At 46.8% G+C, this 16,599-nt stretch overlaps 2 protein-coding genes and 1 long non-coding RNA gene across 7 annotated transcripts in view; 2 read left to right on the top strand and 1 right to left on the bottom strand.

The window, feature by feature from the left end:
- The window catches only part of DRC7 (dynein regulatory complex subunit 7), a 32,097-nt gene extending 24,747 nt beyond the window's left edge, over window positions 1–7,350 (top strand). For 2 of the 3 annotated variants that reach the window (XM_038754138.1, XM_038754137.1), the window contains exons 14-18: window positions 162–272; window positions 2,336–2,446; window positions 4,021–4,215; window positions 5,886–6,025; window positions 6,989–7,350. In XM_038754138.1, coding sequence (XP_038610066.1) covers window positions 162–272; window positions 2,336–2,446; window positions 4,021–4,215; window positions 5,886–6,025; window positions 6,989–7,082 — 651 coding nt within the window. In that variant the 3' untranslated portion in view covers window positions 7,083–7,350. The remainder of the gene's footprint in view (window positions 1–161; window positions 273–2,335; window positions 2,447–4,020; window positions 4,216–5,885; window positions 6,026–6,988) is intronic. The other variant, XM_038754139.1, reaches the window with a different exon arrangement.
- LOC119934596 lies at window positions 2,325–10,510 on the bottom strand. The gene is made up of 3 exons (XR_005452979.1): window positions 10,452–10,510; window positions 5,967–6,053; window positions 2,325–2,405 (listed from the first exon to the last, which is right to left on the bottom strand). It is a non-coding gene; the product is annotated as an uncharacterized LOC119934596 (long non-coding RNA).
- A 3,819-nt stretch (window positions 10,511–14,329) lies between these two features.
- The window catches only part of KATNB1 (katanin regulatory subunit B1), a 31,165-nt gene continuing 28,895 nt past the window's right edge, over window positions 14,330–16,599 (top strand). The window contains exons 1-2 of one of the 3 annotated variants that reach the window (XM_038753639.1): window positions 14,330–14,407; window positions 16,311–16,568. In XM_038753639.1, coding sequence (XP_038609567.1) covers window positions 16,529–16,568 — 40 coding nt within the window. In that variant the 5' untranslated portion in view covers window positions 14,330–14,407; window positions 16,311–16,528. Of the gene's footprint in view, window positions 14,408–14,509; window positions 14,569–16,310; window positions 16,573–16,599 lie in introns of those variants that run through there. The other 2 variants (XM_038753641.1, XM_038753640.1) reach the window with 2 other exon arrangements.

Raw genomic sequence — 16,599 nt, 5'->3', positions numbered from 1 at the left:
TTTCACCATCAGGATCCAGGAACGGGCTTTAAGTCTACTTGGCCTCTCTATCCACTCCCTCAAATGGGTTCTTCCCTTCCCTGTCTTTCTCCGTGGGCCCCACTGGGAAACAACCCTCTTCTCTCTCAGGGCATTCCCCTCCAAGGGGCTTCTTGTTTCAGGTAGAGCCCAGGGAGCGGGCCAACAGCCTCCTCTACCAATATGAGATGATGATGAGGTTAGTGGATGAAGAGAAGATTGTGAAACATCAAGTCTGGGAGTCTGAAATAGAGGTAATGGAGTTTCTTATTCATTCATTCATTCATTCATTCATTCAATCGTATTTATTGAGCACTTACTGTGTGCAGGGCACTGTACTAAGTGCTTGGGAAGTCCAAGTTGGCAACATATAGAGACGGTCCCTACCCAACAGCGGGCTCACAGTCTAGAAGGGGGAGACAGACAACAAAACAAAACATATTAACAAAATAAAATAAATAGAATAAATATGTACAAATAAAATAAATAGAGTAATAAATACGTACAAACATATATACAGGTGCTATGGGGAGGGGAATGAGGTAAGGCGGGGGGATGGAGAAGGGGAGGTGGGGGAGAGGAAGGAGGGGGCTCAGTCTGGGAAGGCCTCCTGGAGGAGGCCTTATAATAACATTATAATAATAACATAACATAATAACATAACATAACATAATAATAACATTATTGTGGTATTAATTAAGCACTTACTATGTGCCAAGAACTGCACTAAGCGCTAGGGTAGATACAAGATCACCAGATTGGGCACAGTCCCTGCCTCACATGGGGCTCACAGTTACAGTGGGATTTAATTCCCATTTTAGGGGTGAAGAAATTGAAGCACAGAGAAGTTAAGCGACTGGCCCAAGGTCCCACAGCAGGGAGCGATGGAGCCGGGATTAGAAACCAGGTCCTCTGACTCTTGGGCCCGTGCTCTTTCCGCTAGCCTTGTGGGCAGGGAACATGTCTACCAACTTTTGTCGTATTGTACTCTCCCGTCAGACAGTGCACAAAGAAAGAACTCAATAAATATGATTGATTGATTTGCAGAGGGCTTGGTGGCAGGGGGGAACACTCTTGGGTGAGTTTCCAGTCTTATGTCAGCTGGTAACATGCCATATAACATAAGCATGTAAAGCATGTTATTATTTTTATTTGACAGCTCGGCCATTTGATGGAATAAAGACCTTAGGATGGGAAGTGACCTTAGTTTGGGTCAGTCAGTCAGTCAGTCGTATTTATTGAGCACTTACTGTGTGCAGAACACTGTTCTAAGTGCTTGGGAGAATATAATACAACAATAAACAGATGCATTCCCTCCCCATAATGAACTTACAGTCTAGAGGGGGAGAAAGATATTAATATAAATAAATAGATTATAGATATGTACATAAGTGCTGTGGGGCTGGGAGGCAGATGAAAAAAGGGAGCAAGTCAGGGTGATGCAGAAGGGAGTGGAAGAAGAGGAAAGGAGGGCTTAGTCAGGAGCCTCTTGGAGGAGATGTGCCTTCAATAAAGCTTTGAAGGAGGGGAGAGTAAATGCCTGACACATTTGAGGAGCGAGGGTGGTCCAGGCCAGAGGCAGGATGTGGGTGAGAGTTCATTCATTCAATCGTATTTATTGAGCGCTTACTGTGTGCAGAGCACTGTACGAAGCACTTGGGAAATACAAGTTGGCAACATAAAGAGACGGTCCCAACACAACAAGGGGCTTACAGTCTAGGAGGGGGAGACAGACAACAAATCAAAACAAGTGGACAGGTGTCAAGATGTCAGAACAAATAGAAGTAAAGCTAGATGCACATCATTAACAAAATAAATTGAATAGTAAATAGGTACAAGTTGCGGCGGGATAGATGAGTCCTAGTCCTAGAGCAGCCGTTTCTCAAACTACTCTGAAGATACTAACCAGTCTCTAAATCCTAAACAGAGCGGGAGTGAAAAGCCAATCATCATATGTCTTAGAGGGATGCAAAGTTGTTTTCCATGTGGGGAGATGGTTCCTGTAAAAGAGTTACTCTCTGGGCCTTTGGCAGGCCTGCAACATCAGGGAATTTTGTTGGGATGTGGCCTTTTCCTATTACCTAACTGCCAGACTACCCAGGATGGGCAAACCCCCCTGGCATATGGCACAGTAACTCACCAAGCTGCAAGAACATCAGAACAAAGCCATCATGATGGTGGAGAGGGAAGCCCCACTTTTTAGTTAAGTGAACATTCTCCTAGAAGGTCAGGGATCCCTTCCACATTAAATTGCTTAAAAAAGTTAACTTTTTAAAAAATGACTTAATAGAGCTCATCCTCCCGGTTTTCCTTCAAGGTTCTGGATATCCTCAAGCTCCGGGAGGAGGAGGTGGCCGCTCACACCCTGGTTGTCTCCATTTATGACACTGAAAGGAATGAGAAAAGCAAAGAGCAGAGGGAAGCTATGGTAGGCTGCAGGGAGATTTGCTTGTCTGCGTCAACTCGGTCGATTCTACCCAGTCACAGAAGCCATTCTGGTTCAGAGTCTAAATCTCCCCCCACTCCCCCACCCCCACCAAAAAAAATTAAGGAAATGCTCAGAATCTATTCACCTTGGGTTTCTTCTTCAGCATATCCCTAGTGGATACCTACTACCCGCAGAAGACCTGAGAAATAACTCTATAGTCTAATCAAAGACGGCCACAAAATGCATTACAGGTCTGTCAGCTCCCAGGAGCCATCTCCTAAGTTCATCTCAGGAGGACCCAGAAATCCAATTAAAACCAAGACTTCTCAGGTCAATATGATTTTGACCCTCTTGGGAATTCCTCCTACTTAAACTGCGAGCTCCATGTGGGACAGGGACTGTGTCCAGCCGATGATCTTATATCTAACCCAGCGCTTAGAACGGTGCTTGGCATATAGTAAGCGCTTAACAATTACCAAACAAAAATGATTTAGACACAAAAGATCACTCAGCCTTGCAGGTCTGGAGAATTGTTTTAGACAGCAAGTGGGGTATTCAGTGAGCCCAAAGTCTTTTCCCTGGTGCTGGATCTGCAGCCTTCATTCTGGCATGGAGGAGCTTGGGCAGCAAAGTATCAGTCAGGGTCAAAACTAGCTCTCAGATCTGGCCGAGAGGAAAGATGCATTCTTAAATGACAGCAAATTAGACTCTGGGATTCGAAAACACTGGAACCGGTTGCCCCTGGATGTGTTGGGATGTACTTTTCTTGAAACTTTAAAGATTAGAGAGGCACCTTCTAGGGACGACTTAGAGATGGACCGAATAGGAAGCAGATAAATAGCTGCTTTAGAGTGGTAAACGTCTGATTTTTAGCTCTGTCAGACAGTCACAGATCTTCCCTAATTTTCCCTTAGCGTTTTCCCTTTTTTTAATGGTGCTTATTAAGCACGTACTAGGTGCCAGGCACTGTAGTAGTACTTATGTACGTATCTGTAATTTATTTATGTATATCAATGCCTGTCTCACCCTCTAGACTTGTAAGCTTGTTGTGCACAGGGAATGTGTTTGTTTATTGTTATAGTGTATGCTCCCAAATGCATAGTACAGTGCTCGGCACACAGTAAGTGCTCAGTAAATACAACTGACTGACAAGTATTCATTCAATCGTATTTATTGAGCGCTTACAGTGTGCAGAGCACTGTACTAAGCGCTTGGGAAGTACAAGTTGGCAAGTAGTAATAGTATTTATTAAGCACTTACCATGCACAGAGCACCGCACTAAGAGCTGAGATAGATACAAGATAATCAAGTCAGACACAGTCCCTGTCCCACCTGAGGCTCATAGTCCAAGCAGAAGGGAGTAGGATGTAATCCCCATTTTACAGATGAGGTAACCAAAGCCTAGAGAAGTGAAGTGACTTCCCCAAGGTCACACAGCAGACAAGTGGTGGGATTAGAGCCCAGGTCCTCTGGCTCCCAGGCCACCCTGTTTCCCTAACTCGCTTCCATCCTGGAAGAGTTAAAACGCTAGGGAATTTGAGGTGGCCCCCCGTCTTCTCCTTCATCCTTCCCAGGAGCGTCTTCAGCATGAAGAACACCAGCGCCAGGTCGAGATGGATATGGATTACCTGGCCCCCTTCCTGATGCAGCTACCCCCTGGGGAGAAGATGACCCGCTGGCAGGTTCTGCGCCTGAAGGAGAACTGCCTCAATGACTTCAAGCAGCGGCTCATAGACAAGGCCAACCTCATCCAGGCCCGCTTTGAAAAGGTACCAGCTTCACATCCCCCGCTGCCTCTTACTTGGGATCCCTGTCACTCTGACAGTTGTCAGCGTGGCCCAAATCATTTGTTTTCCAAGCTGGGAGTCAGGAAAGACACAGACTCTCCTTCATCCTACCCCTGGATCCTTCCTTCCCATCAGGCAGCACAATCCAGGTCTGGTGGTTCTCTAATGGAAGCAGGGGATGGTGAATGGGGCCTGATTAGGCTGACTGTGGATTCTTTGTTGAAAACCAAAACATGGATACCGTTCCCCTTCCTTTTCAATCACCTTGAAATGCAGTGTGGAGCACCATCTGGACTGTAAGCTCCTTATGGGCAGGGAACGTTGTCTGCTTATTCTGTTGCATTGTACTCTCCCAAGCACTTACTACAGTGCTCTGTGTATAGTAAGCGCTCAATAAATATGACTGATTGATCAATTGAGAGAAAGGGTTGTATGGGGGGAAATGATTAGATTTACTATCTTCATCATCATTATAATCAGTAGTAGTGTTAAGTGCTTGCTTAGTGCCAACCTCTAGGGTAGATGCATGATAATTAAGTCAGACACAGTCCCATGCCCCACATGGGGCTCACAGTTTAAATTGGAGGGAGAAGGATTTAATTCCCATTTTATAAATGAGGGAACTGAGGCAGAGAGAAGTGAAGTGACTTGCCTAAGGTCATACGGCAGATGCGTGGCGAAGCCAGGATTAGAACCAGGTCCTCTGATTCCCAGGCTTATACTCTTTCCACTAGGCCACGTTGCTTCCTAGGTTCCCAACGTTTTGGGTTACCAATACCACCATCCCCAGAAGACTTTGGAGCTGAAAATGATTTTGTATTGAGCTTGCCCCTGCCCAATCCAAGCATTGAAAGTGAGTTTGGGCAGCTGGAGGTCACTACAAAATAAGCTGATCGGGGCATTTGCATATTTTTCAGAAATTGCCTGGGACAACCTACAGAGATGTGGGTCTGGCCCAGATGAAGCAGAAACTATAGTTAGATTAATTTTCTTTAATTGTTTTTGTTCCTAATTAACTAATTAAGGTATTCATTCATTCCATCTTATTTATTGAGCGCTTACTATGTGCAGAGCACTGTACTAAGCGCTTGGAAAGTACAATTCGGCATATACCAAGCAATGTTCTAAGCACTGAGGTAGAAACAAGATAATTGGGTCAGACACAGTTCTGTCCCACAGGGTTCTCACAGTATAAGTAGGAGAGAGAGAACAGGAATTGAATCCCCACATTACCAATGAAGAAACGGAGGCTCAGAGAAGTGAAGCGACTTGCCTGAGGTCACACAGCAGGCTAGTGGCAGAGCTGGGATTATCTGACTCTGAGACCCATGCTCTTTCCACTAGGCTGAGCTGTGTCAATTCCCTCTTGTGTCCTTACCCACTGGGCTTGCTTTTCTCTTTCCGCATCTCTCCATAACACCTAAATCATCATTCATTTATTCATTCAATCCTCTTTATTGAGCACCTACTGTGTACAGAGGACTGTACCAAGCGCTTGGGAGAGTACAATATAACAATAAACCGACACATTCCCTGACCACAATGAGCTTACAGTCTCATCCCTCCTTCCATCTTTCCCGACCCATATCCCTGCCTCTTGATCTTCTCCCTCTCAGCTGTTGAATGCCTGCCTCTGTTTCCTCTTCCTTTAGGAGACCAAAGAGTTGCAGAAGAAGCAGCAGTGGTACCAGGAGAACCAGGTGACCATGACAGTGGAGGATGAGGATGCCTACCTCTCTTACTGTTCGGAAGTCATGTTTCGCATCCGCATCCTAGAGCTCCGTCTCAACAGGTAAGGGGTGACCCGGGCCCAGGGCCATCTAAAGAGATGAAGGGATGTCAATCAATCATATTTATTGAGCACTCATTGGGTGCAGAGCACTGTACTGATTTACTTCTTTTAATTATTAATATAATTATGTATTAATTAATTATTCTATAAATGTCTGTCCCCCCTTCTTGAGAGAAGCTCCTTGTGAGCAGGGAATATGTCTACCAACTCTGTTGCATTGCGTTTTCCCAAGCGTTTAAAACAATGCTCTGCACACAGTAAGTGCCTAGTGAATACCATTTATTGATTGATTGATTGAAGATCGAAGGTCAGAAGGTCATAGGTTCTAATCCTGGCTCCTCCACATAATGATAATACTACTACTACTAATACTAATAATAATAATGACATTTATTAAGCACTTACTATGTGCAAAGCACTGTTCTAAGCGCTGGGGAGGTGACAAGGTGATGAGGTTGTCCCACAGGGGCTCACAGTCTTCATCCCCATTTTGCAGATGAGGGAACTGAGGCCCAGAGAAGTGAAGTGACTTGCCCAAAGTCACACAGCTGACAATTAGCAGAGCCGGGGTTTGAACCCACGACCTCTGGCTCCAAAGCCCGTGCTCTTTCCACTGAGCCACGCTAATGATGGTGTTTAGCACTTACGATGTGTCAAGCACTGTTCTTTTTTATAATGTAATAATAATAATAATTACGGTGTTTGTTAAGCGCCTACTAAGTGCCAGGCACTACACTACGCTGCTTCCACGTGTTTGCTGTGTGAGCTTGGGCAAGTCACTTCACTTCTCTGTACCTCAGTTACCTCATCTGCAACATGGAGATTGAGACTGTGAATCCCACGTGGGACAGAGACTATGTCCAACCCGATTTACTTGTATCCACCCCAGTGTTTAGTACGGTGCCTAGCACATAGTCAGCACTTAACAAATAGGATAATAATTATTATTATTCCTGGCTTCAGGCACAAGGAACAGGCCCCACAGAAATACCTGGCCCTGGAAGAGAAGCTCTTCAAGGACCCACGCCTGGGTGATTACCTGAAGGTCTTTTCCTGACATCCTCCTTGTTCACCGATGAGACCCAGCCAACACGGACCAACAATCCCTTTCTGTCGTGGCCGAACCAACCCACATCCCGGAGGAGACCGCGGGGCTAGGGGGTTGTGGGGAGGCGCTTCCCTCTGCCTCCCGACATCTAATGAACTTCTAGATCCAATCCATCAGCCTCACCTTCCTAGCACAGAATCCATGCCAAGGCCCAGAGACAGAGGACTCTGCCACAGTCCATATTTAATGCACTGTTTCTACCCAACCGTTATTTTACCTCCATATGAATAAAAGTTCTCATAAGGAGCCTTTGTTTGGGTGATTGATAGGATCCCTCCGTCTTTTTTTTTTAATGGCATTTGCTAAAGTGCTTACTATGTACTATTTGTTTTATTAATGATGTGCACATAGCTATAATTCTATTTATCCTGACGGTTTTGACCCCCGTCTGCTTGTTTTGTTTTGTTGTCGGTCTCCCCCTTCTAGACTGTGAGCCGGTTATTGGGTAGGGACCGTCTCTATATGTCGCCGACTTGTACTTCCCAAGCGCCTAGTGCAGTGCTCTGCATACAGTAAGCGCTCAATAAATACAATTGAATGAATGAATGTGCCAGAAGCTGTACCCGCCCTCGCTCTACCCTCCCACCGCGCCTCTCCGCCCCTCCAGGCCTCTCGGCACCTTTTCCGTCCCATCTCTCGTTTCGTCGCTTTTGGTACTGCCATCCTTTCTGTGATCCTCTCTTTCCTTCCATTTGCCCTCCTCCCCACTAGTCGGGGCGTTAACTCGTCTCTGTGCCCACGGGGGCCAGAGAGAGGCCTTAGAATCATCATCTGAGGATAGGAAAATGTTATTTAAGTGTTCACTATGTGTCGAGCACTGTACCGAGTGCTGGGGCTGGGGTAGGTAGAAGGTAATCAGATGGGGAAGTAGCGTGGCTCAGTGAAAAGAGCACGGGCTTTGGAGTCAGGGGTTCAAATCCCGGCTCCACCAATTGTCCTTCTAGACTGTGAGCCCACTGTTTGGTAGGGACCGTCTCTATATGTTGCCAACTTGTACTTCCCAAGTGCTTAGTACAGTGCTTTGCACACGGTGGGCGCTCAATAAGTGCGATTGAATGAATGAATGAATTGTCAGCTGGGTGACTTTGGGCAGGTCACTTCACTTCTCTGGGCCTCAGTTACCTCATCTGTAAAATAGGGGTGAAGACTGTGAGCCCCCCGTGGGACAACCTGATCACCTTGTAACCTCCCCAATGCTTAGAACAGTGCTTTGCACATAGTAAGCACTTAATAAATGCCATCATTATTATTATTATTACTAAGTGCTGTACTAAGCACTAAGCTGTACTAAGTGCTAAGTGATTAGCGTACAAGCTAATCAGGTTGGGTGCATCAAACAGAAACTCCTCACCATTGGTTTCAAAGTCGTCCATCACCTTGTCCCCCTCCTGTCTCACCTCACTACAACCCAGCCCGCACACCTGGCTCCTCTAATGCCAACGTACTCACCGTGCCTCAATCTCATCTATCTCGCCGCTGACCCCTCGCCCACATCCTGCCTCTGGCCTGGAATACCCTCCCTCCTCAAATCTGACAGACAATGACTCCCCCCCACCCCCATGTCCCCTTCAAACCTTTACTGAAGGCAAATCTCCTCCAAAAGGCCTTCCTGGAATATGCAATCAATCAATCGTATTTATTGAGCGCTTACTGTGTGCAAAGCACTGTACTAAGCGCTTGGGAAGTACAAGTTAGCAACATATAGAGACAGTGCCTACCCAACAGTGGGCTCACAGTCTAAATAAGCCCTCCTTTCCTCTTCTCCCCATCACTTCTGCGTCACAGGAACTTGCTCCCTTTATTCATTCATTCAGTCAGTCGTATTTATTGATTTTTATTTATTTATAATGGCATTTCTTAAGCGCTTACTATGTGCAAAGCACTGTTCTAAGCGCTGGGGAGGTTACAAGGCGATCAAGTTGTCCCACAGCGGGGCTCACGGTCTTAATCCCCCATTTTACAGATGAGGTAACTGAGGCACAGAGAAGTGAAGTGACTTGCCCGAAGTCACACAGCTGACAATTGGAGGAGCCGGGATTTGAACCCATGACCTCTGACTCCAAAGCCCAGGCTCTTCCAACTGAGCCATGCTGCTTCTTCTATTCACTGAGCGCTTACTGTGTGCAGAGCACTGTACCAAGCACTTGGGAATTACAAGTTGGCAACATATAGAGACGGTCCCTACCCAAAAGTGGGCTCACAGTCTAGAAGGGACTGTTCCCAACCCCTCAGCACTTATGTACATATCCATAGTTTTTTCATTTATATTAATGTCTGTCTCTCCCCCTAGTCTGTAAGCTCGATGTGGGCAGGGGATGTGTCTGCTTATTGTTATTGTAGTCTCCCAAGTTTAGTACAGTAATAATAATAATAATGATGGCATTTATTAAGCACTTACAATGTGCAAAGCACTGTTCTAAGCGCTAGGGAGGTTACAAGGTGATCAGTTTGTCCCACTGGGGGCTCACAGTCTTAATCCCCCATTTTACAGATGAGGTAACTGAGCCACAGAGAAGTGAAGTGACTTGCCCGAAGTCACACAGCTGACAATTGGCGGAGCTGGGATTTGGACCTGTGACCTCTGACTCCAAAGCCCAGGCTCTTTCCACTGAGCCATGATGCTTCTTCTGTTTATTGAGAGTTTACTGTGTGCAGAGCACTGTACTAAGCTCTTGGGAATTGCAAGTTGGCAACATATAGAGACGGTCCCTACCCAACAACGGGCTCACAGTCTAGAAGGGACTGTTCCCAACCCCTCGGCACTTATGTACATATCCATAGTTTATTCATTTATATTAATGTCTGTCTCTCCCGCTAGTCTGTAAGCTCGATGCGGGCAGGGGATGTGTCTGCTTATTGTTATTGTAGTCTCCCAAGTTTAGTACAGTAATAATAATAATAATGATGGCATTTATTAAGCACTTACAATGTGCAAAGCACTGTTCTAAGCGCTAGGGAGGTTACAAGGTGATCAGGTTGTCCCACTGGGGGCTCACAATCTTAATCCTCCATTTTACAGATGAGGTAACTGAGGCACAGAGAAGTGAAGTGACTTGCCCGAAGTCACACAGCTGACAGTTGGTGGAGCCGGGATTTGAACCCATGACCTCTGACTCCAAAGCCCGTGGTCTTTCCACTGAGCCACGCCACTTCTCCAGTACTCTGCATATAGTAAGCACTCAATAAATACGATTGAATGAATGATTCCTAGGCCTATGCTCTTTCCACTAGGCCATGCTATTCCTCATTATTGGTCTAGAAAGCAAGTTCTAATGACCTCCAAGTTTGCTAAGCAGTATGCAAACGCTTTTACAGTACTTTGGGTTGGATTCCCAGAGTGGATCATTTCCATTTCTATCATTGTCCAATATAACGGCTGTTCCGTGAGCTCATTTCTATTTCTATCATTGTCCAATATAACGGCTGTTCCGTGAGCTCATTTCCATTTCTATCATTGTCCAACATAACGGCTGTTCCACGAGCTCATTCTCCCGGTCTACCTGTAAAAGGGAGAATGCGCTGAGTGAGGAAGCCAGTCACGTCCAGGTGGCATTCAAATCATCATCATCATCATCATCAATCGTATTTATTGAGCGCTTACTATGTGCAGAGCACTGTACTAAGCGCTTGGGAAGTACAAATTGGCAACATATAGAGACAGTCCCTACCCAACAGTGGGCTCACAGTCTAAAAGGGGGAGACAGAGAACAAAACCAAACATACTAACAAAATAAAATAAATAGAATAGATATGTACAAATCAGTCAATCGGTGCTATTTATTGAGCATTTACCCGATGCAGAGCACTGTATTAAGCTTTTGGGAGAGTACAACAGAGTCGGTAGACACAGGCCCTGCCCACAAGGACCAAAGGTAACATTGGTGAGTATCTCTGAATTGTTACCAAAGTCTCACTTGGTTTCAGAGCCCTTTGGTTTCGTAAGAGTGTATAGGCGGTTATCTGGTTTCAGCAGCTGGTCCAGACTAGTCGGACGTAATTATTAAGTGACTTGCTAAAGCTTCAGTTCCTCGAAGTTACACTAGAGAGTGTTTCATAATAATAATAATAATAATAATAATAATAATGGCATTTATTAAGCGCTTACTATGTGCAAAGCACTGTTCTAAGTGCTGGGGAGGTTACATCATCAATCGTATTTATTGAGCGCTTACTGTGTGCAGAGCACTGTACTAAGCGTTACATGGTGATCAGGTTGTCCCACGGGGGGGGCTCACAGTCTTAATCCCCATTTTACAGATGAGGTACCTGAGGCACAGAGAAGTGAAGTGACTTGCCCAAAGTCAGCTGACAATTGGCAGAGCCGGGATTTGAACCCCTGACCTCTGACTCCAAAGCCCGGGCTCTTTCCACTGAGCCACGCTGCTTCCATATTCCATATCCATATCCGTATCATCCATATTAACTCTCCAGATCTTAATTGCAATTGGAGGAATCCCTGTCTGCTTCCCCTTGATGCATAGGGTAATTGTACTATTTTCTCTGAAATAGCGTTACAGTTGTCCTGTAAAGAGTAATTATGTGCTCCCTGAAGGTCATGTGGGTTTTTTTTTCCAGGAACTCCAGTGCTGTGCATTTTTAAAAGCATAAAGGCAGCCTTTGTTAGATTGTTGTTGTTGTTTTTTTTTTTAAGTTTGTGGTTTGGCTTTTAATCAGCCAAAAGGAGTAAGTCCTAACTGATTTACAGGGGAGTTTATCTAATTCTATTCTGTCTTTTCCTCTGATTTTGTTACTGTTTTAAAGAGCCTGAGCCTCTAATCTTTTAGACTGTGAGCCCACTGTTGGGTAGGGACTGTCTCTATATGTTGCCAACTTGTACTTCCCAAGCGCTTAGTACAGTGCTCTGCACACAGTAAGTGCTCAATAAATACGATTGATGATGATATTTTCCTTTCAAGATGGTAGTTATTGGCATCAAACAGGAAAAAACAGAATAAAACAAGAATCCATGACTTTTAATTGTGTTCTTCCAAGAGCTTAGTACAGTGCTCTACACAGAGTTAATTCTCAATAAATACTATTGACTGATTCAATGAAGACCAGGATTGCCATTCATTCATTCATTCATTAAATCATATTTATTGAGCGCTTACTGTGTGCAGAGCACTGGACTAAGCGCTTGGGAAGTACAAGTTGGCAACATATAGAGACAGTCCCTACCCAATAGTGGGCTCACAGTCTAGAAGGGACTGACATTCTTTCCTTCAGGTTTCAAGCTCTGGCTGGATGAACAATAAAGAATGTTGTGTATATATCTATAATTCTATTTATCTATTTTGATGGTATTGACACCTGTCTACTTGTTTTGTTTTGTTGTCTGTCTCCCCGCAGTAGGCTGTGAGCCCATTGGGTAGGGACTGTCTCTGTTGCCAAATTGTACTTTCCAAGCGCTTAGTACAGTGCTCTGCACACAGTAAGCGCTTAATAAATACGATTGAATGAATGAATGAATGAATGAATGAATGAATGACCTCTGTGCTTCAGTTACTTCATCTGTAAATTGGGGATTAAGATTGTGAGCCCCATGTGGGCAATCGGATGATTTTATATCTACCCCAGTGCTTAGTAAAGTACCTGGCACATAATAAGAGCTTAACAAAGGGGCTCTTTGAGAAGCAGTGTGGCTCAGTGGAAAAGTGCACAGGCTTTGGAGTCAGAGGTCATGGGTTCAAATCCCGGCTCTGCCAATTGTCAGCTGTGTGACTTTGGGCAAGTCACTTAACTTCTCTGGGCCTCAGTCACCTCATCTGGAAAATGGGGATTAATATTGTGAGCCCCACATGGGACAACCTGATCACCTTGTATCCTCCCCAGCGCTTAGAACAGTGCCTTGCACATAGTACGTGCTTAACAAATACCAAAATTTATTTTTTTTATTTTAACAAAAAACAAAAATATTATTTTTGTTATCATCCCTCTTCAAGGCATTGCAACAGCTCCACTCCTTAAACTGCATTCCCTAAAACGAGTTTAGGACCTATTACTTCCAAGGATTCCCTCATCAGACACTTTTTTCCTGTTTCTCAGAACGTGTCTGTTAATTCTATTGTATGCTACTCTCCCAAGGGCTTAGTTCAGTGCTCTGCTTATAGTAATCGCTCAAAATATACTACTGATTGATTGATATGCTTGTATGACAAATCAACGCTTCTTGGATGATGTATGCATTTATACATTCATTACAATTCATTCTTCCTCCCTCCCATCCCCACAGCACATATGTGGGGATATAGCAGCAGCGTGGCTCAGTGGAAAGTGCACGGGTTTGGGAGTCAGAGGTCATGGGTTCTAATCCCAGCTCCGCAATTGTCAGCTGTGTGACTTTGGGTAAGTCACTTAACTTCTCTGGGCCTCAGTTACCTCATCTGTAAAATGGGGATTAAGACTGTGAGCCCCACATGGGGCTGATCACCTTGTGGGGCTGATCACTTTACCTGATCACCTTGTAAATTCCCCAGTGCTTAGAACAGTGCTCTGCACATAGTAAGCACTTAATAAATCATCATCATCATCAATCGTATTTATTGAGCGCTTACTGTGTGCAGAGCACTGTACTAAGCGCTTGGGAAGTACAAATTGGCAACATATAGAGACAGTCCCTGCCCAACAGTGGGCTCACAGTCTAAAAGGGGGAGACAGAGAACAAAACCAAACATACTAACAAAATGAAATAAATAGAATAGATATGTACAAGTAAAATAAATTATTATTATTATTAATAAATAGGATGGATTGACTGGATGACCACACTTCCCGCGGGCACTAGCGCTTTAAGATGTGGGTGGGTCCTGGGAGTCGTCGCAATGCTGACTGAAGGGCCTCCGCCCTCAGTCCAGCCCCGACTCAACATGGCGGCCCGAGCCTTCGGACGGGCGCCCACGCCGCTTCCCTATTGGCTGTCCGGTCACCGGTCGCCCAACAACGCGCGCTCCGATTGGCCGCTTGCGAACGGGATCGGCGGGACAGGGCGGGCGGGCCGAACGAAGGACCCAGCCATCCCCGCAGGTGATTGGCCAATTTAGCGGCGAAAGGGCGGACCGCGGAGAGAAGCGGCTGTCCTGATTGGCGCAGGCGCCGCGCCCGCGGGATCCGATTGGCGCGCGGGGGAGGCGAGGGGGGGGCGGGAGCGGCGCTGGGGCTTTTTTTCTGTTGTTGTGAGGGCCGTTGTCAGGCAGCGGCCAATCAGGGCGGAGGATGGAGGCAGGTGGGGGCCGCGCTGAGGACGGAGCGGCCGGTGCCGGTGGAAGAGGAGCGGGGTCTGTGAGGGGGAGACGGGGGAAGGGGGCGGGGACGGACCCCCAAAGCCCTCGGGCTTTCCCTCAGAGCGGGGCCGGGGGCCGTGACGACGGACAGGCAGCCCTGTCAGTCAGTCAGCCCTGTCAGTCAGTCCTGTCAGGCGGCCCCCACGGGAGCCATGGTAACGGCAATGGCGCGAGGGCCGAGGAGGGAGCGCCGCCTCAGCCTTTTCCCCCTTCAGGATGGAGCCCCACGTGCCCGCGGAGGAGGCCGCCCCTCTTTTTCCTGTCAGGAGGGCGAATGGCCTCCCGTCGGGCCGCCCTGAGGCGGGGCAGGGATGCCCCTCGTGCGGCGCGAGGCCTGGTGGGAAAATCTCTTGTTGGTTGCCGCGGTGGCTGCTGGGAAGAGGGGACCGGCACGGGGATGGGGAGACAGCATCATCATCATCAATCGTATCTATTGAGCGCTGACTGTGCGCAGAGCACTGGACTAAGCGCTTGGGAAGTCCAAGTTGGCAACCTATAGAGGCGGTCCCTACCCAACAGTGGGCTCACAGTCTAAAAGGGGGAGACGGAGAACAAAACCAAACAGACTAACAAAATGAAATAAATAGAATAGATATGTACAAGGAAAATAGAGTAATAAATATGTACAAACATATATACAGGCGCTGTGGGGAAGGGAAGGAGGTGAGATGGGGGGATGGAGAGGGGGACGAGGGGGAGAGGAAGGAAGGGGCTCAGTCTGGGAAGGCCTCCTGGAGGAGGTGAGCTCTCGGTAGGGCCTTGAAGGGAGGAAGAGAGCTAGCTTGGCGGATGGGCAGAGGGAGGGCATTCCGGGCCAGGGGGATGACGTGGGCTGGGGGTTGATGGCGGGACAGGCGAGAACGAGGTACAGTGAGGAGATTAGCGGCGGAGGAGCGGAGGGTGCGGGCTGGGCTGGAGAAGGACAGAAGGGAGGTGAGGTAGGAGGGGGCGAGGGGATGGGCAGCCTTGAAGCCCAGGGTGAGGACATCCGCCCCGCCCTCATTCATTCATTCAATCGCATTTATTGAGCGCTGAGCACTGGACTAAGCGCTTGGGAAAGACAAGCTGGCAACAGAGACGGTCCCTACCCAACAACGGGCTCACAGGCTAGAAGTCTATACATATATATAGAACCTGCATATATGTATATATGTTTGTACATATTTATTACTCTATTTTACTTGTACATATCTATTCTATTTATTTTATTTTGTTGGTGTGTTTGGTTTTGTTCGCTGTCTCCCCCTTCTAGACTGTGAGCCCACTGTTGGGTAGGGACTGGCTCTATATGTTGCCAACTTGGACTCCCCGAGCGCTCGGTACGGTGCTGTGCACATAGTAAGCACTCAGTAAATACCATTGATTGATCGGGTTTGGGGAGGGGAAAATGAGAAGGTCCGCGGTGATAGTGGTTTAGAGCCAGCCCCTGTTTAAAAACATGAAGCCTCCTTATGCCCTCTGCCTATTTGAAAAAAAAAAATGCTATGTGTTCAATGCTTATTATGTACCAGGCATGCTCTAAGCGCTGGGGTAGAGGCAAGACAGTTGACTTGGACACAGTCCCCGTTCCACATGGGGCTCACAGTCTTAATCCCCATTTTACAGATGAGGTCACTGAGGCACAGAGGAGTGAATGACTTGCCCAAGGTCACACTCGGCAGACAAGTGGCAGAGCCAGGATTGGATCCCAGGGTCTTTAGACTCCCAGGCCACTTCTATTCACTAGGCCACGCTTCTTTTCCAGATACTGTAGGGATTCCATAAAACTTACCTTATTTTCTGATTACTGTCAGAATTTCCCAATGAGGAATGGACCACGCCGTATAACTTTGGAGTATTTAATATGTGACACCTCTTCATGCCTCTTAAATTGAAACCGTGATTTTTTGCCTTACAGCCAATCGCCACGCTAAAATGGACCGGATCTGACACTCCCCAGCCTGGGCTGTATTAGAAAGCCGAGCCACTTTGTTTGGAGGCAAGAGAAGTGTGTCTAAACTACCTACCAACTTGAATCCTGGGCCTTGGGGGGGTCTCCCCCGCTCCCAGGGGAAAGTGGGAAGCCTCTTCTACGCCGCCTATTCTGTTTCACTTCGAAGAGATCTGCATTTGGAAATGGCAGCCCCCGTCATCACCAAGACCGCCTGGAAACTGCGTGAGTGTGTATCCCTTCTTTTTCTTCTCTT

This window comes from Tachyglossus aculeatus, chromosome 11, assembly GCF_015852505.1.
Source record: "Tachyglossus aculeatus isolate mTacAcu1 chromosome 11, mTacAcu1.pri, whole genome shotgun sequence".
In the NCBI taxonomy this organism is placed as follows: Eukaryota; Metazoa; Chordata; class Mammalia; order Monotremata; family Tachyglossidae; genus Tachyglossus; species Tachyglossus aculeatus.
Note: the sequence above shows the minus strand (reverse complement) of the source record. Positions and strands in the feature narration are given on the sequence as shown.